Source organism: Macaca thibetana, chromosome 2 (genome assembly GCF_024542745.1).
Source record: "Macaca thibetana thibetana isolate TM-01 chromosome 2, ASM2454274v1, whole genome shotgun sequence".
NCBI classification, from domain to species: Eukaryota; Metazoa; Chordata; class Mammalia; order Primates; family Cercopithecidae; genus Macaca; species Macaca thibetana.
In genome coordinates, this window is record NC_065579.1 from 92,346,301 (window position 1) to 92,370,781 (window position 24,481).

At 48.4% G+C, this 24,481-nt stretch overlaps 1 protein-coding gene and 1 non-coding gene across 10 annotated transcripts in view; one reads left to right on the plus strand and one right to left on the minus strand.

Annotated features, from left to right (window-relative positions):
• SLC22A14 (solute carrier family 22 member 14) overlaps positions 1-22,269 on the plus strand; it is a 37,724-nt gene extending 15,455 nt beyond the window's left edge. For 6 of the 9 annotated variants that reach the window (XM_050780285.1, XM_050780287.1, XM_050780289.1 and 3 more), the window contains 10 exons: positions 9,710-10,225; positions 10,938-11,041; positions 11,256-11,410; positions 12,655-12,823; positions 16,676-16,796; positions 17,065-17,162; positions 17,422-17,636; positions 19,298-19,406; positions 20,017-20,217; positions 21,879-22,269. In XM_050780285.1, coding sequence (XP_050636242.1) covers positions 9,710-10,225; positions 10,938-11,041; positions 11,256-11,410; positions 12,655-12,823; positions 16,676-16,796; positions 17,065-17,162; positions 17,422-17,636; positions 19,298-19,406; positions 20,017-20,217; positions 21,879-22,023 — 1,833 coding nt within the window. In that variant the 3' untranslated portion in view covers positions 22,024-22,269. Of the gene's footprint in view, positions 1-9,709; positions 10,226-10,937; positions 11,042-11,255; positions 11,411-12,654; positions 12,824-16,675; positions 16,797-17,064; positions 17,163-17,421; positions 17,637-19,297; positions 19,407-19,590; positions 19,747-20,016; positions 20,218-21,878 lie in introns of those variants that run through there. The other 3 variants (XR_007723469.1, XM_050780291.1, XM_050780292.1) reach the window with 3 other exon arrangements.
• LOC126949413 (U6 spliceosomal RNA) lies at positions 7,781-7,885 on the minus strand. The gene has a single exon (XR_007723719.1). It is a non-coding gene; the product is annotated as a U6 spliceosomal RNA (small nuclear RNA).
• Positions 22,270-24,481: the final 2,212 nt, after the last annotated feature.

Below are 24,481 nucleotides of genomic sequence, written 5' to 3' on the forward strand. Positions count from 1 at the left end.
GAGTTTGGGACAATAACTTTCTGCCTCTAGTCAGCCCCAGGATTCCCCAGGAAAATTGAAAGTGGAAGCTGGTTCCAGGCAGAACAATGTTCCCAACCCAGAAGGGTTGGGGGTTGTTATAAAGCCCTTCCCCAGACAGCCTCACACCTGACTCTTAAGTCTGGTGGTCATGCTAATCATTTTTAACTGGCTGACAGGTGCCCGGTATTTTCCTCCAATTCTAAGGAAGGATAGGACAGAATAGCAAGTGAAAGTGGTCCAATATTACTCACCACTTTGGAGGTCCCTTTGTGGTTGCCAAATTGTTACGGGGGGTCCTTGCTCCCAGAGCTCCCAAGATGGTGGCGGGCCACTTCCAAGATGGCAGCGAGCCTCTTGTGCTCTGACCTGGGGTTCTTGGCCTCACGGATTCCAAGGAATGGAATCTTGGGCCATGAAATGAGTGTTACAGCTCTATTAGAAGCTGTGGGTCATGGAAGAGAGCCCTGGAACCCAGCAACTAGTGTTCAGTTTGATTAGGATGAATCCAAGCACTTAGCCTTGCAGGAACAATGGCAAGCCTTTAGCCCAATCCGGAGCCGCAATGGGCACCTCGCTGGATCAGAAGCACAGCAGACACCCTGCCGGATCCAGAGGGGTGGAAGTCAGCGGCGGGTCTGCGACGACGACAAACAGCAGTGGTGGACAACGAGTGAAAGCTCAGCTCGAGCCGTAACAAACATGGACCAGTAGAGTGTGCAGTTGTAAGATTTTATAGAGTGAAAACAGAGCTCCCATAAAATGGGAGGGGACCCAAAGTGGGTAGCTGTTGCTGGCTTGAATGCCTGGGTTCATATCCTGATCATTGTCCCTCCCGCTGTGCTCTCAGGCGATAGATGATTCTTTACCTCCTGTTTTTGCCTAATTAGCATTTTAGTGAGCTCTTTTTACCACCTGTTTAGTTGGGTGTGGGCTAAGTTGCAAGCCCCGTGTTTAAGTGGATGCGGTCACCTTCCCAGCTAGGCTTAGGGATTCTTATTCAGCCTAGAAAATCCAGCTAGTCCTGTCTCTCAATGTCTTCTTAGTCTCCTACAGTCTCAGAAAGTTCCTCAGCCTTCTTCATGCTTTAATACTTGAAAAGTACTAGGCAGTTATTTTGTAGAATGCCCCTCAATCTGTTTGGTGGTGTTTTTTGTTTTTTTTTAAATTTTTCTTCCACTTTTATTTTAAGTTCAGGGGTACATGTGCAGGATGTGCAGATTTGTTACACAGGTAAATGTGTCCTGTGGTGGTTTGCTGCACGGATCAAACCATCACCCAAGTATTAAGCCCAGCATCCATTAGCTATTATTCCTGATGCTCTCCCTTCCCCATGCACCCTTGTTTGGTGTTTTCTTATGATTATATTAAGGCATGTATTTCTGGCAAGAATACTTCAGAAGTGCTGTTGTGCCCCTAGTACATCATATGCAGGGGTGTATGATGTCATCACATCCCCTTACTGGTGATTTAAATTTTGATTACTTGGTTAAAATGGTGTCTGCCAAATTTCTTCACTATGAAGTTATTATTTTCCCCTTTGTAAATGATAAGTATCTTATGGTGAGACACACTTTGATATTATGTAAATATCTGTTTCTCATAACTTCATCCTCTAATTTTAATATTCATCAATGATTCTTGCCTGTAACAGTTATAACTGGTGCTTACCAAATGGTGATTTTTGTATTTTCATCTTTTTTTCTACACTTATTACTGTGGGATTCTTCAGTAAGGAAGAGCTCTCCCTTTGATACGACTTATTTAGTCATTTATTTATTTATATCATTATGAACTCATATTTATTCTATGGGTTATAACCTATTACTATCATTATTTATTTTGTTGCTAAAATTGTCCCAGATTTGTCCACTGAGGACACCTTCAGTTTGGCTCCTGTGTTCTTTTGACGTGCCTCCATCATTTTAGGGTGCTTTCTTGCTTTCTGGCACCACAAGATATTTAATAATCATCTTGTACTGTCCCTGCTCCAACGGTGGAATCAACCATTTCTCCAATGAACCCTGATTCTTTTATTTAGGAACCAAGATCTAAGTACTAGGTGTGCTCATTGCTACTAAGTTGTTATTTTTTTCTAGGCCATCTAGTGGACAGAGCTAGAAAATAGACATCTATCTATCTATCTATCTATCTATCTATCTATCTATCTATCTATCTATCAATCAATCATGAGTTCATTCTGGTATCTTTGGTTCCAATCCAACACCACAGTCTTCATTCTAGTCTTCCCTGTCTTTTTGTGTGTGTGTGTGTGTGTGTGTGTGTGTGTGTGTGTGTGCGCGCGCGCGCGTGCACGCGCGCGCATGTGTTTTAGACAGAGTCTCACTCTGTCACCCAGGCTGGAGTGCAGTGGTGCCATCTCAACTCACTGCAACCTCCGCCTCCTGGGTTCAAGCAATTCTCCTGCCTCAGACTCTGGAGTAGCTGGGATTACAGGCAGGTGCCACCATATCCAGCTAATTTTTGTATTTTTTAGTAGAGACGGGGTTTCACCATGTTGGCTAGGCTGGTTTTGAACTCCTGACCTCAGGTGATCCACCTGCCTTGGCCTCCAAAGTGCTGAGATTACAGGTGTGAGCCACTGCGCCCAGTTTCCCCTGTCCTTTGTTGTAACTCCTTTCTCTGACAAAAACCTAGCTCTTATTATCTACAATATAGTTACTTATTTACTTAAATATAGTATACACATAGTTTCAGAACTGCAAATCCATCTCTGTGAAAAACAAATTCACTAACTAGGATAACAATATTTGTGTACAGTTCTTTTCATCTTTAGCTTTACAATATGTAGTCAATATGCTATTTTTAGGTTACTTAGATTAGTCCTTTTCTTCCCCATCCTCTTCAATGCAGTTATGATGTTTATTTGTATCACATTAGGTTTATTTGCTGCTGTTGGATTACTTCTTTGTACAGGTTGGTTTTAATTGCCTATTTGGGGATGGGGTGTATGTGAAACCTTACTAAGGTTGTAAAATCAGAATTACACAAAAAGCTATACTCAGAGAATGGTCCCTCCCCTCCCATCCCGTCTATCCCATTCCGTTCCCTCATTCTTTTCACCCATTCCCACCCACTCACCCTCAGAGGTAATTAGTCTCATTAGTTTGTGACTTGTTCTGTATTTTTTTCACAAATGAGCAATACATGTATATTCTTAAATCCCCTTTTATTACATGAAGAGCAGCTTACTAGAGATACTCAAGCATTTTGCTTTCTTCACTTACCAATATGGTCTGGAAATCATTCCATATCAATGAATAGACATTTTCCTAATTCTTTTTTACAGTTGCATAATGTCACTTTTTTATTTTTGAGATGGTCTTACCCTGTTACCCAGGCTGGAGTGCAGTGGAGCATTCATAGCTTATGGCAGCTTCAATCTCCTGGGCTCAAGTGACCCTCCTGTTTTAGTCTCCCATGTAGCTGGGACTAACAGCATGCATCACTACACCTGGTTAATTATTTTGTGTTTTGTAGAGATGGGGCCTTATTTTGTTGACCAGGCTGGTGTTGAACTCCTGGGCTCAAGCAATCCTCTTGCCTCAGCCTCCCAAAGTGCCGGGATTACAGGTGTGAGGCACCACGCCAGTTCTTGTATTGCACTGAGTGGCTATACCACTATTTATTCAGCCAGTCTCCTATGTATATGGATATTTAGTTTTTTCCCAATATTTTGCAATACAATCAATGCTGCAGTGTGAATAACCTTGTACATATGTATTTTCTTACTGTCGGAAGTGTATTTCCAGGGTAAATTCCCAAAGTGGGATTGCTAAATCAAAAAGCAAGTGTCTACATAGTTTTTTAGGTGTATCAGTGGTCTGTAAGACTGCCCCCAGGCTCTGCAATTCACCAGAAGCATTTATGGGCCTCAAAAGTTATTCTAGGGCCGGGTGCAGTGGCTCACGCCTGTAATCCCAGCATTTTGGGAGGCCAAGGTGGGAGGATCACCTAAGATCAGGAGTTCAAGACCACCCTAGCCAATATGGTAAAACTCTATATCTACCAAAAATACAAAAATTAGCTGGGTGTGGTGGTGTGCGCCTGTTGTCCCAGCTACTTGGGAGCCTGAGGCAGGAGCATTACTTGAATCTGGGAGGTGGAGGTTGAAGTGAGCCAAGTTCACACCACTGCACTCTAGCCTGGGGAACACGGCGAGACTTCATCTCAAAAAAAAAAAATAATAATGTTATTATACACACTGCTACAACTTATTACAACAAATGGGTACAATGCAGGGTCAATAAAGGGAAAAGGCACAGTGGGTGGAGTCTAGAGGATACTGGGTACAATCTTCCCATCTTCTCCCAATGAAAGTACATGGGATGCCCTTACTCCCCCAACAATGAACTGCAGCAACATGTGTGAAGTCTTTTCTGCCAGGGAATCTCCCTGAGCCTAAGAGCCCAGCATTGTTATTGGGGATTGAACGTGAAGCCACACAGTGCCTTCATGACTAAAACGTCCATGACTGAAACTGCATTGCCCAATTTCAGACCCCAAGAAGGAAAGATGTTCAACATAAGGCACAAGCTATCTAGACAAGATGGTACAATGTGGTTCAAGGTTCCAAGCATGCCAAACACTCTTTTAAAACATGTTTTTAGAGATAAGGTCTTGCACACTGCAGCCTTAAACTCCTGGGCTCAAGCTATCAGGAGTGGCTCAACCTCCCAAGGGGCTAGGACTACAAGTGTACTCCACCATGCCTGGCTAATTTTTGTTTGTTTGTTTCTTTAGAGATGCGGGGTGGGTCTCACTATGTTGCCTAGGTTGGTCTTGAACCCCTGGCCTCAAGCAATTCTCCCCCCTCAGCCTCCCCAAATACTGGGATTTTAGGCATGAGCCACTGCACCTGGCCCCAAACACTCTTAATGGTAGCAGAGGGAACACTCCAAAAGTTCAATTCCAGAAGCCAGCCAAAGACTAATCACTCAAGTAGTCCTTTTTTTTTTTTTTTTTTTTTTTTTTTAATGAGACGGAGTCTCGCTCTGTTGCCCAGAGCTGGAGTGCACATCTCAGCTCACTGCAAGCTCCGCCTCCCGGGTTCACGCCATTCTCCTCTCAGCCTCCCGAGTAGCTGGGACTACAGGCGCCACCACCTCGCCCAGCTATTTTTTTGTATTTTTTTAGTAGAGACGGGGTTTCACCGTGTTAGCCAGGATGGTCTCGATCTCCTGACCTCGTGATCCACCCGTCTCGGCCTCCCAAAGTGCTGGGATTACAGGCTTGAGCCACCGCGCCCGGCCAAGTAGTCCTTTCTTAACATGTGCAAGACGTAAACAAATCAGGGTGTCTGGGTTAATTCGTTCTTTAATATCAGGTATTACCGAATTGTCCTTCAGAAAGGTTGTGCCAGTTTGCATTCCCATCAGCAATGTACGAAAGAACTTGTTTCCCCACAGCCTCATCAACAAAATGCGCCCATGTGATAGGTGAGACACGTTATCACGGTATTGCTGTAATTAGCATTTCCGCAAATTTTGAGTGAGTTTGAATATTTTTTTATTGAATGGAATACTTTTACAAATTATATTTTCTAATTGTTTTGGGAGAAATGCAACTGACTTTTATATATTCACATTATATGCAGCTACCTTGCTAAGCTCTCCTATTGTTTCTAATTCTCTGTAGATTCTTTGGGGTTTTATTTTCTTTTCAATCTTTACGCCTTTAATTTCTCTTTCTTATCTCATTGCACTGGCTAGGGCCACCAGTATAATGTCAAATAAGTAATTGTGAGCATCTTTGTCTTCCCTCTGATTTTAAAAGGGATACTTTTAATGTTTCCTTTTTAGGATTTTGTTGTTGTTGTTGGGGGGAGAGATAGTTTTTTTTGTTATTAAATCAAATAATTTCTCACTTAGGATTTTTCTTTAAAAATCACAAATTGTTGAATTTTATCAAATGTATTTTCTGCATCTATAAACATGATTATATGGTTTTCTCCATTGATCTGTTAAGTATTGATTTATTACTTGTATAAATATAAGTATTTATATATTGTCTAGGCCAGGCTTAGTGGCTCAGGAGGCTGTAATCCCAGCACTTTGGGAGGCCAGGGCGGGTGGATCAGCTCGAGGTCTCGACCAACCTGGCCAACATGGTGAAACCCTGTCTCTACTAAAAAATACAAAAATTAGCCAGGCGTGGTGGCACACGCCTGTAATCCCAGCTACTCAGGAGGCTGAGGCAGGAGAATTGCTTGAACCCAGGAGGCGGAGGTTGCAGTGAGCTGACATGATACCACTGTACTCCAGCCTGGGCAACAAGAGTGAGACTCTGTTTCAAAAAAAAAAGTATATATATATGTATATGTATATATATATATTTATATTTTCTAATAGTAAAACCATCTTTGCATTTCTGGTTAAAACTGTTTTTAACTGGCCGTGCATGGTGGCAGATTGCCAAGACAGGCAGATTGTTTGAGCTCAGGAGTTCCAGACCAACCTGGGCAACATAACAAGACCTCATCTCTACAAAAAATATAAAAATTAGCTGAGTGTGGTGGGTGCACCTGTAGTCTCAGCTACTCAAGGAGGCTGAGGTGGGAAGATTGCTTGCGCCTGGGAGGTCAAGGCTGCTGTGAGCCGAGATTGTGCCACCGCATCCTAGCCTAGGTGACCAAGTGAGACACTGTCTCAAAGATAAAACTGTATTTACTGTGATATATTTTCTCTTAATGCACAATTAAATTTGATTTACTAACATTGTATTTAGAGTTTTTTGCATCCATTTTTATGAATGAAACGTATCTGTCATTTCCTTTTTGTACTGTAATTTTCTAGTTGTGCTATCAAAGTTAAAAATCTTTGGGAGTATATATCTTTGCCTATTCTCTGAAAAAAAATTAAATAAATTGGACTTCCTTTATTGGAAGATTTTTTACTTCTACTTTAATTTAGTCATTATAGAACTTTTAAGACTTTCTATTTATTCTTAAATCTGTTTTGAGTAATTTTGTTTTAGAAATTTAATTCACCTAAGTTTTTAAATTCATTGGCATAAAGTTGATGTTCATATCCAATTATATTTTCAGTCTTGCTATATCTGTATATTCCTTTTTGCATATATAAAAGACTTATTTGTATCTTCTGTCTTTTTTATTTTATTTTTTTACATAATTTCACTAAAGGTTTGTCTGTCTTATTAATCTATTCAAGGAACTAATTTTGAACTTTGTTGATTCCTTTTCTTATTCTTTTGTTTCTAGTTCCTTTATTTTTGTCTTAACTTTACTACCTTCTTCCTTTACTTTCTTTAGATTTATTCTTTTGTGTTTTTTCCCACTTATGACGGTTGTTTAGTTGATTAATTTTCAGTCTTTCTGATTTTCTATTATAAAGCACTTAAAGCTATAAACTTCCTACAAGTACCACTTTTTATACCACCCATAAGTTTTGATATGTTATGGTTCTTACTATCATTCATTTATAAATCTTTTTAAACTCCCACCATGATTTCTTCTTTAACTTTTTAACTTAAAAACATATGGAGCTATCACTATCTCTATCATCTCTGTATCTATCTTCATTCCATCCTCATGGGTTAGAAGACTCAATATTTTTCTTAAGATATAAATTCTTCTCTACTATTGATTCAATACAATCTCAATGATTGCATTCATTTAATACAATCAATATTTGAATTTGCTTACATTTTTCCCATTTTTGCCACTCATTATTGCATCTCCGGCTGTCCTCCAGAGATCATTTTCCTTCTGGTCTTTATTTATTTAAATATGGAACACTTTACAAATTTGTGTCATCCTTGTGCAGAGGTCATGCTAATCTTCTCTACATCGTTCCAATTTTAGTACATGTGCTGCCAAAGCCAGCACCCTTTGTATCTTTTAAACGTTCAATCAAATCAGGTCTCTTGCTGTGTGTTCTCTCAATTTCTGATTATCTCTATAATTATATTTATTTTGCCCTAGTTCTTGACAGACAATTTTTCTGGGTATACAATTCTATGTGGTCTATAATTTTCCATCCACATTTTGAAAATATTCTTTGCTCTCCTCGTTTCCTTGTTGCTTAACTTTCATCTTCTTTTTTTCTTTTTTTTTGAGACAGGGTCTCTCTCTGTTACCCAGGCTGGAGTGCGGTGGCGTGATCATGGCTCACTGCAGCCTCAACCTCCCAGCCTCCTGAGTAGCTGTGACTACAGGCACATGCCACCAAGCCTGGCTAATTTTTTTTGTATATTCTTGTAGAGACGGGGTTTCACTATATTGTCTAGGCTGGTCTTGAACCCCTGGGCTCAAGTGATCTACCGGCCTGCGCCTGCTTCTAACAGGAGACTGCTGAGGCTGTTCATTAGTCAGTGGCCTGTCTTCTCTCCAGCTGATTTTCAAGATCTTTTCTTTGTCATTGGTGCCCTGCAGCTTCACAGCAATGTGTCTAGCCATGGTTTTCTTTTATGTTTATCTTGCCTGAGATAAGTTGTGTTTCCTGGATCTAAGAATTTGTTTTAAAAGTTTTAGAAAACGTATTATTTTTATTTCATCTCCATTTTTCCTTGTGGAGTTCCAATTCGATACACGTTAAATCATCTATCTACCAAGTCTCTTTACCTCTCTCTCACATTTCAGCAGTTTATTCCAGTTCACTGATTCTTTGTGTCAAATCTGTTTAACTTTCCTCTTAGTGTTTTTATCTCAACATCAACTTGTCATTCAACAAGCTTTCGTTTTTGAAAGTTTCTAATCTTCCTTCCAAAACTGTCTGCTTTTTCCTGATTGTTGTAAGTTCATTTTTGTAATTACAACCTTTTAATCCTTAAAAAATTCATACAATAGCTGTTCTAAATTTTGTATCTGACAGTTTCAACATCTGCAGTCTAAAAGTCTGTGGTTTCTGGGTTCTGTTGACTCTTAGAGTGGCTTGTCTTCTCAAGCTGTAATCTCTTTGTTTGATATACATCCATGAGAGTCTTGCAGAATCAACTTGAAGAAATTTTCCTTCAGAGAAGGCTTGCTTCTGCCTCTGCTCTGAGCCAAGGGGTGCCCTGCACCAGGAACTGTTACCCCTTCTGAGAGTTTTGGCTCAAAACAGAGTTTTAAGCTTAGTTTCCCCTCCTCGCTGCTGTTGCAAGGTAATATGCTCACAGTCAGTACTGTTCACCTTCCTCCTTCCGCCCATCTGCCTTTCCAGTTTGGCTCCATGCTGCACCACCTCACCACCGCACCAGCCTTGGCGCCCCATCTCTGTGGCCTAGGCTTCCAGTCCCCCACCTCGGGCCCAGCTCCTGGCCACTGCTGATGCAGATCTTTGTTTCATTTTGAAGAAAAGGTCCCTGGAGACCTCTCCTACCTTTTGCCAGACCATTGGTGTCTCAGTGTGTGTGTAAACAAGAAGTCTGAGTTATGGGGAAGTTGTAGGAGAGTTCCTCAGAATTAGTCAGACCTTCATGACAACAGAGGCACAGCATTTTCTAAAACATTAAAAATCTTAATTACACTAAAACTCCAGGATGGTTGGGCCAGTGGGGAATAAATCAAGTTAACTAAGAAAGCAAGGGAGGGAGCTACTGAGAATATCAAGGTTGGAATCCATATTGCTTCCAGCCAGAGGCCAGTTCCTGGTCAGTGGCTCCCATGCTGGTCTCCGATGTTCAGGAACTGGTGTCAGCAGAGACTGAGCTGCACCCTTTCTTTGGACAGATGGCAGGAGAAGAGAATGTCAAGGAAGAGCTCAGATCCCAGGATGCTTCCAGCAACTTGAGCCAGCATGAGGCAGCAGGGCATCCACATTCCTGGTCTCTGGAGATGCTGTTACACAGATTGAGGACTGACCACACCAAGCAGGATGACAAGTTTGCCAACCTCCTGGATGCGGTGGGGGAGTTTGGCACATTCCAGCGGAGGCTAGTGGCCCTCACCTTTATCCCCAGCATCATGTCAGCCTTCTTCATGTTTGCTGGCTACTTCGTGTTCACAGCCCAAAAGCCCTATTGCAACACCAGCTGGATCCTGGCAGTGGGCCCCAACCTGTCTGAAGCTGAGCAGCTGAATCTGACCATACCCCGAGGACCCAATGGCAATTTCCTGATGTGCCTCATGTACCTTCCTGTGCCTTGGAATCTGGATTCTATCATCCACTTTGGCCTCAATGACACAGACAAATGCCAAGATGGGTGGATCTATCCTGACGCTAAGAAGAGATCGCTGATCAATGAGGTATGTCGTGTCATGGGTTGTCTGTAACTACCCTACAGGCTCAGAGTTGTGCCTCCCACCCTCACTGAACAGGTGGGGAAACCGAGGCTCAGAGATGGGAAGCCATTGGCCTGAAGTCACCCTGCAGAGGCAGGGCCTGGGCAGAAAATTAGGATTCCTGCTGCCCAGTGCTTGCCCTGCCTATCTGTAGAGTACATTTGGGGTAGAGATGGGTACTGCACGGCAGGGTTTCCTTCCATCTGTCCAAGAAATCGCTCCTGTAGTTGTGGCTCTGACCTTAGAACTCATAAAAAGTAGGGCTCGGGGAAAGAAGCAGCTTTGAGGCATCTCTTACGGGGCTTCCCAACCCGAGCTGCAATCTAGGCCCTTTAAAACACAGACCACACTAGCATGAATCTGCAGGATGGGCCTGGCATCTGCCTTTGGGAAAGGGTCTGCACTGATTCCTGCCCTTGCTCAGTTACCCCCTGCCCCCGCCACACATCTTGGCCTGTGCCTCTTGTCACTCTCTCCAGGCCCAGCTCTCAGGGTGGAGCAGGTGCTGGAGGGGTTGCAGAGGTAGCAGAGCAGAGGCAACAGCTGAGGCATGCCGCACACAGTTACCTGCCCCTACCCCAGGTCTCCTTGGCCTATAAGTCCCACCCTGGGATGAGGCTCAGTCTCTGGACCCAAAGGTGGGCGCCCGTGACCAATCCCTGTGTCTGACCCACAGTTTGACTTGGTATGTGACGCGGAGACGAAGAAGGACACTGCACATATCATGTTCATGGCAGGAATCCTGATAGGCTCTCTCATCTTTGGGCTCATAACTGACAAGTGAGTCCGCAGGAGGTTCTGCTGGCCCCCGAGCCATCCCACCTCCTCCTCATGGGCATTCAGGGTTGGAGTGTGTCAGGCTGAGGGAGGTGAGGATAAGGGTTCTCCAGGGACCCATGGATGGCTCAGGGCCTGGCCCAGGTATATCAGGCTGGAGCCAGCCAGGGACAGGGAGATCCGTGCGCTTGGTGCAGCCTCCCTTTGACGCCTGTAGGATGGGCCGCTACCCTGCCATCCTGCTGTCACTGCTGGGGCTGATCATCTTCGGCTTTGGGACAGCCTTCGTGAACAGCTTTCACCTGTATTTGTTATTTCGCTTTGGCATCTCGCAGTCAGTGGTGGGCTACTCCATCAGCAGCATTTCTTTGGGTGAGACTGGGCCTCAATGGGGCAGGGCGGGGTGGCACAGGGACATGGTGGCATAGGCGGGTGACAAGGGGAAGTAGTGGCAGGGGGCGTGACGTCATAGCCAGATGGCAAGGGGGCGTGGCATGGCTGCAAGAGGGCGTGGCAGGTGTGTGGTGGCGTGGGCACCTGCTGGGAGCCCACAGGACACAGAGTCAGGGGCCTAATTGGACAGGCAGAAGGGGAAGGGATCTCCATTCCTGGCTGCCTGGAGATGCCAGAGAATCAGTACCCTGACTGCTCTTCCACCTTCATCTCCTTCCTAACTCCCTCATACCCCACACCTTCCACCGCACACTCCTTGCATACCCCCAAGCCCCATGAGTTACATTTATTGAGCCCTTAAGAAAGGCCATGCAAAAAAAAAAAAAAAGAAGAAGAAGAAGGAGGAGAAGGAGGAGGAGGAGGAGGAGGAGAAGAAGAAGAAGGAAAGAAGAAAGAAGAAGAAAAGAAAAAAGGAGCAGGAGGAGCAGGTGGAGGAGGAGGAGAAGAAGAAAGAGAAGGAGAAGAAGAAGAAGAACCAGATAGCTGCTAAGAGGAGCCAGGCAGCTGCTAAGCCCTTTATATGCATTGTCTCATTTCCTCCTGATGCGACTCTCTTCAGCAGGCAGTATTCTATTACTCCTTCAGCTGAGGAGGACTCTTGAGCCTCAGGGAAGTTAACCAACTTGCACAGGGTCACACAGCAACTAAGTGAAGAAGCTGGGACTTCAACCCAGGCCTATGAGATACTAAAGCACCCAGTGCAGCCTTATAGCTGCAGCTGCCTAGTTGCTCAGGGTTTCCTGGCAGGAGAACCTCTTCTCATTGGGATCCTTAGGCCTAGGTGGCCAAAGCACGAATACACTCAGAACAAAGACAAGGACAGCGGTTCCTTCCCTGACCATGTGTTGGGCCACGTGTCTGGTATTGTGTCTTTTCTATGAGAGGCACATGGTCAGACAGCGGGTGTGCAGAGGGAGCAGCCAGGTGGAGTGGGAAGGAAGCTGTGTGTATGATTAGGAGACAAGGGTGTGCCCTGGCGGGAGCAGAAGTGCTCTACCAGGCTCTGAGGGGCTGTCTCTGGACCCAGTGCAGAGACAAGCAGAAGCAGCTTTGCCTGATCTCAACTGTCCAGAGGAGGTGGGGATACCCAGGAAGGCTGAATGCAAGGGCAGCCCTGGGGACCCTGAAGTGACCATGGTTTTGTCCTCTTGGCTTCTGCACAGCCACTGAGTGGTTAGTGGGCGAGCACCGGGCCCACGCCATTATCCTGGAACACTGCTTTTTCGCTGTTGGGGCCATGTTGCTGACGGGGATCGCCTACAGTCTTCCCCACTGGCGGCTGCTGTTTCTGGTGGGTGGGGCACTTGCGGTCCCCCTCATCTCCTATATCTGGTGAGCAAGCGAGTACAGGGCATGTACAGGGCTGGGTCTGATGGGCTGGATGTCGATGAGAGTGGAGGGTCCTTGAAACTGTGGGAATGGGTGGGATTTCCCCTGGGAGAAAGTGCCTGTGGATGGGATGAGATAGGAAGGCACCAAGGGCAGAGCCTCTGAACCTCAGCATTAATCTCCTCCCCGACCCAGAGAAGACCCTCAAAGAGATGTCAGAGAGGTGGTCAGAACACCAGGAGGAAGAGTATTGAAGGCCGAGGGTTTAAGGACAAGGGAAGGGTCAGTGTTGAAGGCAAGAGGGGTGAGGCTGGGAAAGGGTCTGCCAGCCTTGGTGACCTTCTTCAGGTGGCTTCACTGCAGTGGCAGAGGGTTAAGGAGTGACTAGGAGCAGAAGAAATTCAGCCAGGAGATGACTTTCATAGAAAAAGGGAGAAAGGGATGATTTACACGGGCAACTAAGAGTCAGGGAAGAGTATCAGATGTTTTGAATGTGGGGAGTCACAGGCAGGAACCTAAGAGATTGAGGCTGGGAGAGGACAACTGATGGGGCAAAACTTGGAGGAATAAGGGTTGAGAACAAAAGTGAGATGCCACAGCTAACCTTGGGCAGGTGGGGAAAAGAGAGGGACAAAAGAGAAGGCCGAGAGGGAGGTGAGAAGAAGCTGAAAGAACTCACGTGTGAAGGGTTAGGCAGTTCTGCATGAAACAATGATCATATTTAATCTTGACATTATTGTATTTAATCTTGACCCCTCTAGAAGAAGTATGCTACTCCCATGTCATGGGAGGTGGGGAGGAGGGAGAACTGAGGCTTCTGAGGGTGGAAATAACTTGTCCAACATCACACAGCTAGAAAGTGGGGCACCTGGGATTTGAACTCAGGGGCCGTCTCCAAAGCCCCTGCATTTTAACTGTACCATGTGTAGTAAGGATGATAAAGGATGGGGTTAACAGCATGGGAGCTGGAAGCAGTGGCTCATGCCTGTAATCCCAACACTTTGGGAGGCTGAGGTGGGAGGAGCGCTTGAGGCTAGGAGTTTGAGACCAGCCTGGGCAACACAGCAAGACCCTGCCTCTACACAAAATTTTAAAATTAGCCAGAGCTGGTGGCACACACTTGTAGTCCCAGCTACTTGGGAGGCTGAGGTGGAGGATCACTTGAGCCCAGGAGATCATGGCTGCAGTGAGTTATGATTGCATCACTGCACTCCAGCCTGGGCAGAAGAGTGAGACCCTGTTTAAAAAAAAACATTAAGTCCAGTTCAATTAAAAACTTTAATCTTACATCAGATCCACAGCTTTTTCCTGGCTCCTCGCTCAGGATAGTGGCCAAGGGGGATGAGGTCTGTTCTGACCTATTGTTCTTCCTCCTATCTCCTCGTTCTGATTTTCCAGGTTCTAGGCATGGGATAGGGACATCAGATAAAATAGACCAAAGACTGACATGGCAGGGGCTATTATAGTCTCTCAGGGTCCTCTGTAGAGTAGATATTCAAATGCCATCACTCTTGGGTCCATTCGTGGGTCTTCTGAGCACTGGAATTTCCTAATGCTCCCAGTGCTCTGTTTGTGACCTCCCTCAGCTCCTGTCCCTGGCAGTTCACCCCACAGCCTCTTTGTGTAGGGATCTCCTCATCCCAGCACATGGGGTGCCTTTAAGACAGCAGGGTCCACTTGGCCAAAAAACCCCACTGTTCCCCAGCCTCCACCCTGTTGTGGTGGGCTGCTCCATTCAACCTTCTGCCTTCATTATACCCAGATGAGAGATGGGCATCATTCTCTGGGTTTATGTAGGCCCTCAAACTCCAGGTGACACATATTAACTCTCCTATAATCTCTCTTACTGTCTGGAACACCAGCGCAAGCCCCCATGTTTCTGAATTAGCAAGTTCCAGCCAGAGTGGGATGGTAGATGTCCTTTTTTAGAAGGCAGTCCCCTCATCTGTCTAAGGAGTTCTCTTGAACTCCCCTTTGCCTAGCTTGAGTAGATGAGACCTGTATGGGGAGTGAGGAGGAGAGATTCAAGACCCTGTCCCTTCCATGAACTGGATTTCCAGCCTCTATTGGTAGGCTGTTAGCAATGAGCACCAATGTGGGCTATGGGTGCTCAAGGTCCCTCTTTTGACATAGTTATGTCCCCTAGGCTTTGGCACTCTGGGTCTGTGATAGGAGGGGCAGTACCAATGATTTCTAATGTATCTTTGGGGTTATTCTTTTAGTGTCTTCATGGTTAGTTCTGCTGATTTGTACTAGCCTCCTTACCAAACAGTAGCTTGGCCACATCTTTGGTGTTTTCTCCCAAACACACTTTGTTATTCATGGAAAATGAATAAACAACATGGCTAACATGAGCATTTGACAAATCTTTAAGTTCTGCTTCCCTTTTAATTATAAATTCTAATTTGTTTCTCTCTTCTCACATTTTACTGTAAGTAGTCAAGAGAAGCCATACCGCACCCTCAGCATTTTGCTTAGAGACTTCTTCCACCAAATGTCCTATTTCATCACTTACGAGTTCCTTCTTTCACAAACACTAGGGCATGAATACAGTTCAGCCAAGTTCTTTGCCATTTTGTAGCAAGGATTGCCATTTCTCCAGTTTCTAATAGTTCCTCATTTGCATCTGAGACCTCATGAGAATATCTTTATTGTCCATATTTATGTCAACATTCTGTTCATGACCTTTCAGTGCATTTGTTACATCTCTCCCATCGTGTCCTCCCTCCCATTCTCTTTGCCCTTGAGAGTTGGTATCCTTTTTTTGTTCCTGTTTTTTCAGTGGACATGAGGCCAATCCCCCATCTTTTTGAAGAAGTCTCAGTTTAATGACTTTCTTTAGGAGAGTTCCACAGCCTTAGAGTGGAAAATGATGACTGATTGCTGAACCCTGGTGGGAGAGAGGAGGAGCAGGGCAGGTATAAGGAATGAAGTTGTCTCTAGTGTCTTGAGTGTGTGTTTATGGCAACCAGCCAGAATCGTGGTCAGGGAGGGAGTGGTGGTGTAAGAAATCAGCAGGCATAGTTTTATCAAAAAGTTATACCACCTTAGGGGACTGAGGCTGTACCAGTCCCCAAGTACATAGCTCTGCCTCTGTGCTCTTGGGCAAGCCTTTACTCCTCGAGCCTGGGAGTAAAATGTGGATAATCATACTAGGTCCAGGTTTGGATGAAGATTAAACAAGACTATATATACAAGGGCACTGAGCACCATTTTTCACACATAAGTGCTTTTTATGCCAATCTGTGTGGATTCTGACAGCCTGAGAGGATGGGAAAAAACAGAGAGGACTTATTCTGAGGTCAAAGGCAATAGAGATGTGGCAGGGGAGAGACGGGACAGAGTAGAGACCTTCACTCACCCCTCCATTCACCCAGGCAGAGTGCTGGGCACTGGGGTCAGACCCAGGATCCTGCCTCCTCACACTCCTCAGGCTGTTGGGGAGACAGGGAACAGGAGAAATTCCAACTAAAAGCATGGGAGCTCTACAAGAGGCTGTGGCATGGAGGTCGGAGCCCTCAGTGTGCCTGAGCAGATAGGGATGGCCCCCCTAGAGAGAAAAGGAGAGAGCTCTCGGTGATAACCGAGGGCAAATCAAGGAGGCTGGAGACAGAGGCAGCCAGTGGTCAGGGTGTCACTTAGCAGCAGTGGAGGCCAGTTGAGGCTTAGACAGGGGAAGGGCTGACTGCCGGGGAGGAGCAGAGGGCAGCTCAAGGTCAGTGGTGGCCTTCAAGGCCCTGACATCTGAATCACCTCATGCTGGCACAGGATGGCCACAGATGAGGCCACGAGAGGGCCAGCAGGGGTCTCTGGGCATCATAGAACAATGAGATAAGAGAGGGGCTGGCCACGCAGGATTCTCCCGGAGTCCCCACGGTGGCTGATGATGAAAGGGAAGGTGAAGGAGGCCAAGCAGATGCTGTGCTACGCTGCAAGTGTGAACAAGAAGACCATTCCTTCAAATCTGCTGGACGAGGTAAAGGGCTTCCAGCCAGGAGTGGGGCCGGAGCAATGGGCTGTGGAAGGGCCCCTTCCCTCCTCATCCCTTCAGGTGGGACATTGGTCCAGAGGGTGCCCCCAGTCCACTGCTTAAGGACAATGGTGACAGCAAAATTGAACCCTGCCAGGGAAGGCCAGATGCCAGCTGGCACTTTCAGGGACAGGCAGGCCTTGTGGGTGCTGTGGGGCTGGGGAGCAAGCTGGGGTCTTGGCTCTGCCTCTGACTGGTTCTGCTTGTTCTGTAGGTGCAGCTGCCCAGAAAGAAGGTGACTCAGGCCTCTGTCCTGGACTTCTGTAAGAATAGGCAGCTCTGCAAGGTGATCTTGGTGATGAGCTGCGTGTGGTGAGTATCCAGGGCCCGCCGGCAGGGACTGCAAACAGGTGCGCAGGCTGGAAACTTTAGGGAGAGGATGGGAATGGTCAGGCTGCAGGGGAGGCAGCCCAAGGACACAGATCACAGGTCTCTGTGCTTATTTCTCTCCTCCGTTCCTACCCTGACCCTTGCCGCTCTGCCTCTGTCTTTATTCCCGGCTCCGTGTGTGTGTGTGTGTGTGTGTGTGTGTGTGTGTATGCACGCGCACGTGCCTCCTGGCTTCATCCAGGTTTACCGTCAGTTACACCTATTTTACGTTGAGCCTGAGAATGAGAGAGCTGGGCGTGAGCGTCCACTTCAGACATGTGGTCCCCAGCATGATGGAGGTGTCTGCCCGGCTGTGCTGCATCTTTCTCCTCCAGCAGATTGGGAGGAAGTGGAGCCTGGCTGTGACTCTCCTCCAAACCATCATCTGGTGCTTGCTTCTCCTTTTCCTCCCTGAAGGTACAGCTCATCCTTCCCCCGTGGGTTGCCCACCGCCTTCCTGCTTCTCAAAACCCCTCCCCACTGCCGCCCGCCCTGGCCAGCCACCTAGACACCCTGGGAATCAGCCTCCTGCACCTATAGCCCACCCACCCCACAGAGGCCCCAGCACCTCCAGTCCCTGGAGCACTGCCCTTCCTGGGTGGGGTCTCCCAGACAGGGCGCCCACACTCTCTCGGAGGCTTGAGGAAGGAGGGTGTACTTTCCAGAGGACAGCAGGCAGCAGCCTTCTTCCACCACATTCCAATCCACCTTAGAAGTAGGTCTAATGGTTACATGTGAATAGATGATGGCAAAAATATTCCTTCAACCGCTGCCCAGGCCCACCTGTCATCTGTAGCCCCTTTGACTGGGAAATGCCTGTTGTTCTCTGTAGCTGCGCCAGGAATAACCTGCTCACTGAAAATTGAGTGTCATGTGGGGCTCAGCACTCAGGAACAGCTCTTGTATGGAGGCCCCTCCTTTCCAGAGGGGCTGAGTGCTGCGTTCCTGCGGGCTTAGCACTAGAAAAGGAAACAGGAAGGGCTGGTGTTATCTTCAGAATCTCAAAGAGCCCTAAGCAGTGGATACGCCATAGGTCCTAGAGCTGGAGCGATCTGTGCAGCACACGCGCTTAGAATGACTGCCTGCAGAGCCTTTTCACAGTCCAGCGAGGGCAGCGGAGGCTACATCCGGGCCCTCTGGAGGGGTTCCCTCCCTTTCTCCAGGGTTGGAATTGTGTGTGCCTGGATTAGGACCTTTCCACTCCCAGACGCTGGCAGTGTAGATTGGGTAACACAAAATGTGGAAACAAATTTATTATTGAATGTTTATTGCCTGGTGGTTTTTAAAAAAGCGGGTCTACGCTGAGTCAAGCAGAAATATGTAAACTCAGAAGTGTGAGAGAAACTAGGAATGGACTCCCCAGTAGATAAAACTGGATCTCTGATTTCATCCCAGAGACAAGAAAAGCCAGGACTAGAATGGGAGTGAGGCTGGGGCAGGGTCCTGCAGAGGCTGACAGGCAGGCAGGCAGGGGCTGAAGCCCCCAGCTTCACCAGGTCTGAGGAATGGGCTTTCTCCAGTTTCCCCTTCATTGTGCCTGTCTAGCTGGCCAGAAAACATCCTGGAATGTTTGGGACCTATCCCAGCCATTCAGGCCCCAGGAACGAAACACCCCCTTACTCTGAGCACCTTGCAGAGCCCTGGTGGTACGGCCCTGAGCAGGGGTTCCAACCCAGAGGACACAGGCCTGGCCCTGAGTGGATCCCCAGTGGGGTGAGGAAGCTGCAGTTGGGTGAGGAGGTGGAACGAAGACACAGCCTTGGAGGCAGAGATGGGGGTGTTGGGTGTAGCATGGGAGACAGTGGCCTGAGAGGCCATGGGGGTCCCAGGGGACCTCCCCACCCCTGCTGACCAACTCTGCACTGCACATGTCCTGCCTTCTGGACTGACTGGGCCTCTGACAGCTTGCCCCTCCTCTGATGGAATGCCTGAGCCTGCTGGCCAACTGGGCAGGTGGTAGGGAAGGCTGCTCAGATGCCTTCTAGGAGGGGTCAAGGGAGAGCTGATGGGCGGGCCTCCTTCACCTGCCCCAGGGGAGGATGGCCTCAGACTCAGGCGGCCACGTTGTCCGGCCACAGGGCTGAAATCCATGACGATCTTGGTGCTCACACTTGGAGAGTTCAGCCTGGCCGCCACTGTCACTGTGTTCTTCCTCTACACCGCCGAGCTCCTCCCCACCGTGCTCAGGTATGGGGTCTGGTGGGTGAGGGGGCCATGGCGTCATGGGCAGGGACTGACAATGACAAGATTAATGCAGCAAGTAAGACAAACATTCGCCTGGTGACAAGCACTGTGCTAAACAGTTTACATAAGTGATCTCATTTAAACACCCCAGAAAATCCCCCAAATGCCATCGCTAACCCTATTTCAGATGCAAGACCAGATAGATGAAGGCACTCGATTAAGGGCAGACAGAGCAAGCAGCAGAGCTGGGATTTGGACCCAGGCAGCCTGACTCCAGCCCCTGCCTTGCACTCACTGCCTGCAAAGTGTTTGGGCCACTCGGAGGCTCAGATCCTTCCCTGAGGTTGGTGATGGGAGCACTATCTTCCTGCCTGGCTGGCATCACTGCCTGCGTCCTCTCCCTGCACTTCCACACAATGCTGCATGGTTTCTGCCTCTCCCCCTCCTCATCTCCCTTGAAGAGGCCCAGAAGAAATTATTGTCTGCTTGGAATCACACAGTGAGGACGGGACAGGGTGGAGACTGGAGGGTGTGGGGTTTCATGTAGCTGCTGGCCTGGCCCAGCCTCTGAACCCGACAGACCTCTCAGAGGAGCTCTCACCTCCACTTTCAGGGCGACAGGTCTGGGGCTGGTGTTTCTGGCCTCGGCGACTGGAGCCATCTTGTCCTTGACAATCATCAACCAGACCCCCTCCTTCCTGCCCATCTTTCTCTGCTGCGTCTTAGCCATCGTGGCCTTTTCCCTCTCCTTCCTGCTACCGGAAACTGGAGATCAGCCCCTCTTCGACAGCCTGGACCACTCCCCACAGATGAGGTAGGTGTGGGAGCCTCCTGGGCTGTGCCAGCATGGGGCCTGGCTCTGAAGCCTTGGTACAGAGAGCATGTGGGGCGTTGTCCATCCCCGCTCCTCTGCCAGAGAGCCTGTGACCTGAAGGCTGCCATGTCTGCAGCAGTCTCCCTTCTCCTCTGGCTGCTGCTGCCTACCTGCTCCCACCCAGCCTCTGCCAGCTCCCATCTTGCTGCCCCTCCTGACCCGGGCTGGGCCATGTCGTCTCCTTTCCTTGCCCCTGCCTGCCTGTCTGGATGGGGGCATTGCTTTTGGGCATACCCTCCAGGGGCACTCCTGCCAGAGGCTCCCTCTCCTCCCAGGGACAGAGGACTGGCTTGGAACCAACTCTGAGTACATCTCTTTTCCTGTCTGAACTCCTAGTTCCTCATAAAAAACCCAGTCTTGATGAAGGACTCTGGCCTCTTGGCCCCAGCAGCCCAGGACCCCATTTGGGAACTGGGCTCCACCCAACACCTCCGTGGGCACTTCTGGCCTCTGATCTCCCAAATGTCCCCTGGAAAAGACTTGTCATGATTGGCAGAACCATCCCTTCTGGGATTTGAGCCAATGAACATGCTCTCCCTGGACCTGAGGGGACCCGAGCAGCAGTATGGAGCAGAAGTTGCCGGGGCCCTAGAGTGTCCTCTGCTCTGTGCCACAGGAGTCACTGCCTCTGGGCTTTCTCTGCCCTCTTCCCTACCATCTTCCTACTGCCCTCCCGCCCTGCTCTCATTCGAATCACACGTGCTAGGCACTGTGCCAGGGCTTGACTGTCAAAGGTCAGAGGTCAGCACTCCCCACCCTTGAGAAAGCCATAGCTTATGTGAAGACAGATTATGCAAACAGCTACTGCTAGCGGACTCTGACAGTGGGATGTACAGGATCTATAGGAACCTAACAAGGGAAGAATGTTCATTTGGGGAGTCGGGGAAAATGTCACAGTGACATCTGAGTAGGGCTTTGAAGGATGGATAGAAACTTGCCCCACCATAGAGAGAGGAAGTTCAGCGCCGCACAGGGAGAGCAGATAGTGGTTATGGGCACAGGTTCCCTGTGCCACAACCTCCTCGTGTGTGCGTGGAGAAGTTACCTCATACCTCTGAGACTCAGTTTCTTCGTTTGCAAAGTGGAATGAGAACGGAGTAATAACAATAGCTAAGATGTATTGAACATTTGCTATGTGTTAGACCCTGTTCTATACATACCTTATCTCTCTCTATCCTTAAAACAGTCAAATGCAAGGTAGGTCCTATCACTATCCCCATTTTACAGATGAGAGCACTGGGGCACAGAGAGGTAAGGCCATGTAGCCCAGCCATCCCCCATGGGTTTTTTTGAGAGGATTAAACCTACATAAAGCAGCTGGCACAGGGTCTGGCATGTGGCAAGTGCTCAGTAAATGCTAGCAGTGAAGATGGTGGACCAACTTCAAAGACACAGGAAAGAGAAGGGTCTCGCGAGAGTTGGGAGCTGGAGCACGCCTGATTCTGGAGGCTCCTGGCAAAGCTCAACTGGGGACCTGCCGGAGTGAGAAAGGCTCACCTCTTGGGAACGCAGGGTTGGGTGCTGCTGAAGGCACAAGCCGCTGCTTTTCTCAGCTTCTGGAAAGATGTGGCCCTGGACTTATCCTCTGATGGCTCTTTCAGGAATAAGGTCAAGGACATGACGCCTGAGGATACGTCATCTGATGATATGTCATCTGATGATATGTCTGAAGAAGCGGCCAAGAACGTCATTCTCAATGCCCAGATCCTGAGATTGTTCCCATACCCTGTCTCCAAACCTGCCTAGGATCAATAAAGAGGAAGCAAACATCCAGGCTCCCCGAGGGCCAGGCCCCCAGACCATCTTGGGTTGGAATTGAGTGGCCAAGTATGGGGTCGTGGATTCCAGGCCACAGATTCCAGGCCCAGTTCAGTCTGTGGGGCAGGATCAGTCCTGCTCCCGGACCAGCACTTGACATTAAAAAAAAATGGCCGCCCTTCTGCGGGAGCTCTGCTGTGATTCATTCCAATAAAGGTACAATGTTGGTCTTGAGATGGCTGGGTCAAAGTTGGCCATGTGTGGAGAGTGCAGAGGCCCTTGGCCTGGAGGAGGATGGGTTAGACAGACTCCTTAGTGTCTTTGTCTAATCACTCAGGGACAGTAAGGAGCTCTCTGGATGGGGGCAGGGGAGTGGGGAGGGCAATGTCAATGAGGGCCAGAGGTGGACCGAGGGCAAGACTGTGTCTGCACACCAACCACACCTGCTAGTCCACACATCCGCTAGCATGGCGGGTTTCCACCTGAAGCACAGGCTGAGGACAGATTTCAAAGCTCCATTTTATGCACTAGTCAGGGCAGGGATGGAATGTAAAGGAACAATGAGAACTTCTCTCATTTGTCCCATTGTACAGGGCTTTCTCACCATCTTTTCACTGATGCTACAAATAAGCATGGCCTTGGGAATTACCCAAATCAGTCCACATCCCTGAGGATGCTTTCCTGATGGCTCCATCCTAGCTGACCTCTGGCCTCCACCACTCTGAGGATAAACCCCCATACCCCAGCTCACATCCTAACTGCCCTGCAGGTGATTCTGCCCTTCCCAGCTGGCATGGGGGCTCTGCCAGGCAGGGCCCAGGACTCCTCAACCAGACTGTGAAGTCCTTGGGTCAGACCCTCGGCACTACCTCCTCTCTCCCTGGGAGAGGAGGAGTCGGGGCCTGTCTTACCTCCTCCATGCTTGCCTAGTTTATTGGAAGATCATGGGCTTGCAGAGAATAGCTCTGGTTCGACTCCTTGTTGCCTCTGAGGGAGGAAGACAGATAAGCATGCAGTTCTCATGGAGCCAGGGCAGCAAGGCCATGGATCTCCCGGGCAGGTTGGAGTCCGGTGAAGCAGGGAGTGGCCTCCAGCATTCCTGGCACTCTGGCCCAGCACACTGCTTTGCGCATGTGCTCCCAAGCTTTGGGGCACCAAGAAGCTGGTGTCCATGCCTTTCCCTTTCAGTGTCATTTTCTGAGCCTACTGTTCTTAACTGGGTTTCCTAGTATGGTCTCCAAAGTGGGGTTTGAAGGGCCCGGAAAGGGATCTCGTGAAGTATCTGTCCGTAGGACCACAGGATGCTGGAGAAGTCTGTGTTGCTCTTTCTGGCAGAGGCCTGTGTGTGAGCTGTGATGCCAACATATAAGCCTTATTTAAACATCTCTCCTCAAGTTACTTTGCCAGGAATCACCTAGTGCCATAGGGGACAGGAGGAAGACAGGGGTCAGGACAGAAAACTGATGGGGCAGTGTGGGTGTGAAGGAGCTGGTTGTACAGGCTGTGGCTGTCAGCAAGACCAACTGCACTCCTACACGCTTTCAATTTTTCTTAGGTGGCCAAGGCTTGTCAGTCAGTTCCAGATAGGACCTATCTAGTTGTTTACTGAATCAATGGCTATTATTATTATTATTATTATTATTATTATTATTATTTTGAGACAGAGCCTCTCTCTGTTCCCCAGGCTGGAATGCAGTGACTGGATCTTGGCTCACTGCAAGCTCCGCCTCCTGGGTTCACACCATTCTCCTGCCTCAGCCTCCCAAGTAGCTGGGACCACAGGCGCCCACCACCACGCCCAGCTAATTTTTTGTATTTTTAGTAGAGATGGGGTTTCACCGTGTTAGCCAGGATGGTCTCGATCGCCTGACCTCGTAATCTACCCATCTCAGCCTCCCAAAGTGCTGGGATTACAGGCGTGAGCCACCGCACCCAGCCTGGCTAATATTATTTAGAGTTTGACATTACGTATTTTATTGGACTAGACCCATGCTGTCCCATACAGCAGCCACTAACCAGACGTAGGTATTGAGGGCTTAAAATGTGCCTAGTCTGGGAGGCCAAGGTGGGCGGATCACCTGCAGTTGGGAGCTCGAGACCAGCCTGGCCAACATGGTGAAACCCCCTCTCTACTAAAAATACAAGAATTGGCCGGGCGCGGTGGCTCAAGCCTGTAATCCCAGCACTTTGGGAGGCCGAGACGGGCGGATCACGAGGTCAAGAGATCGAGACCATCCTGGCTGACATGGTGAAACCCCGTCTCTACTAAAAATACAAAAAACTAGCCGGGCGAGGTGGTGGGCGCCTGTAGTCCCAGCTACTCGGGAGGCTGAGGCAGGAGAATGGCGTAAACCCGGGAGGCGGAGCTTGCAGTGAGCTGAGATCCGGCCACTGCACTCCAGCCTGGGCGACAAAGCGAGACTCCGTCTCAAAAAAAAAAAAAAAA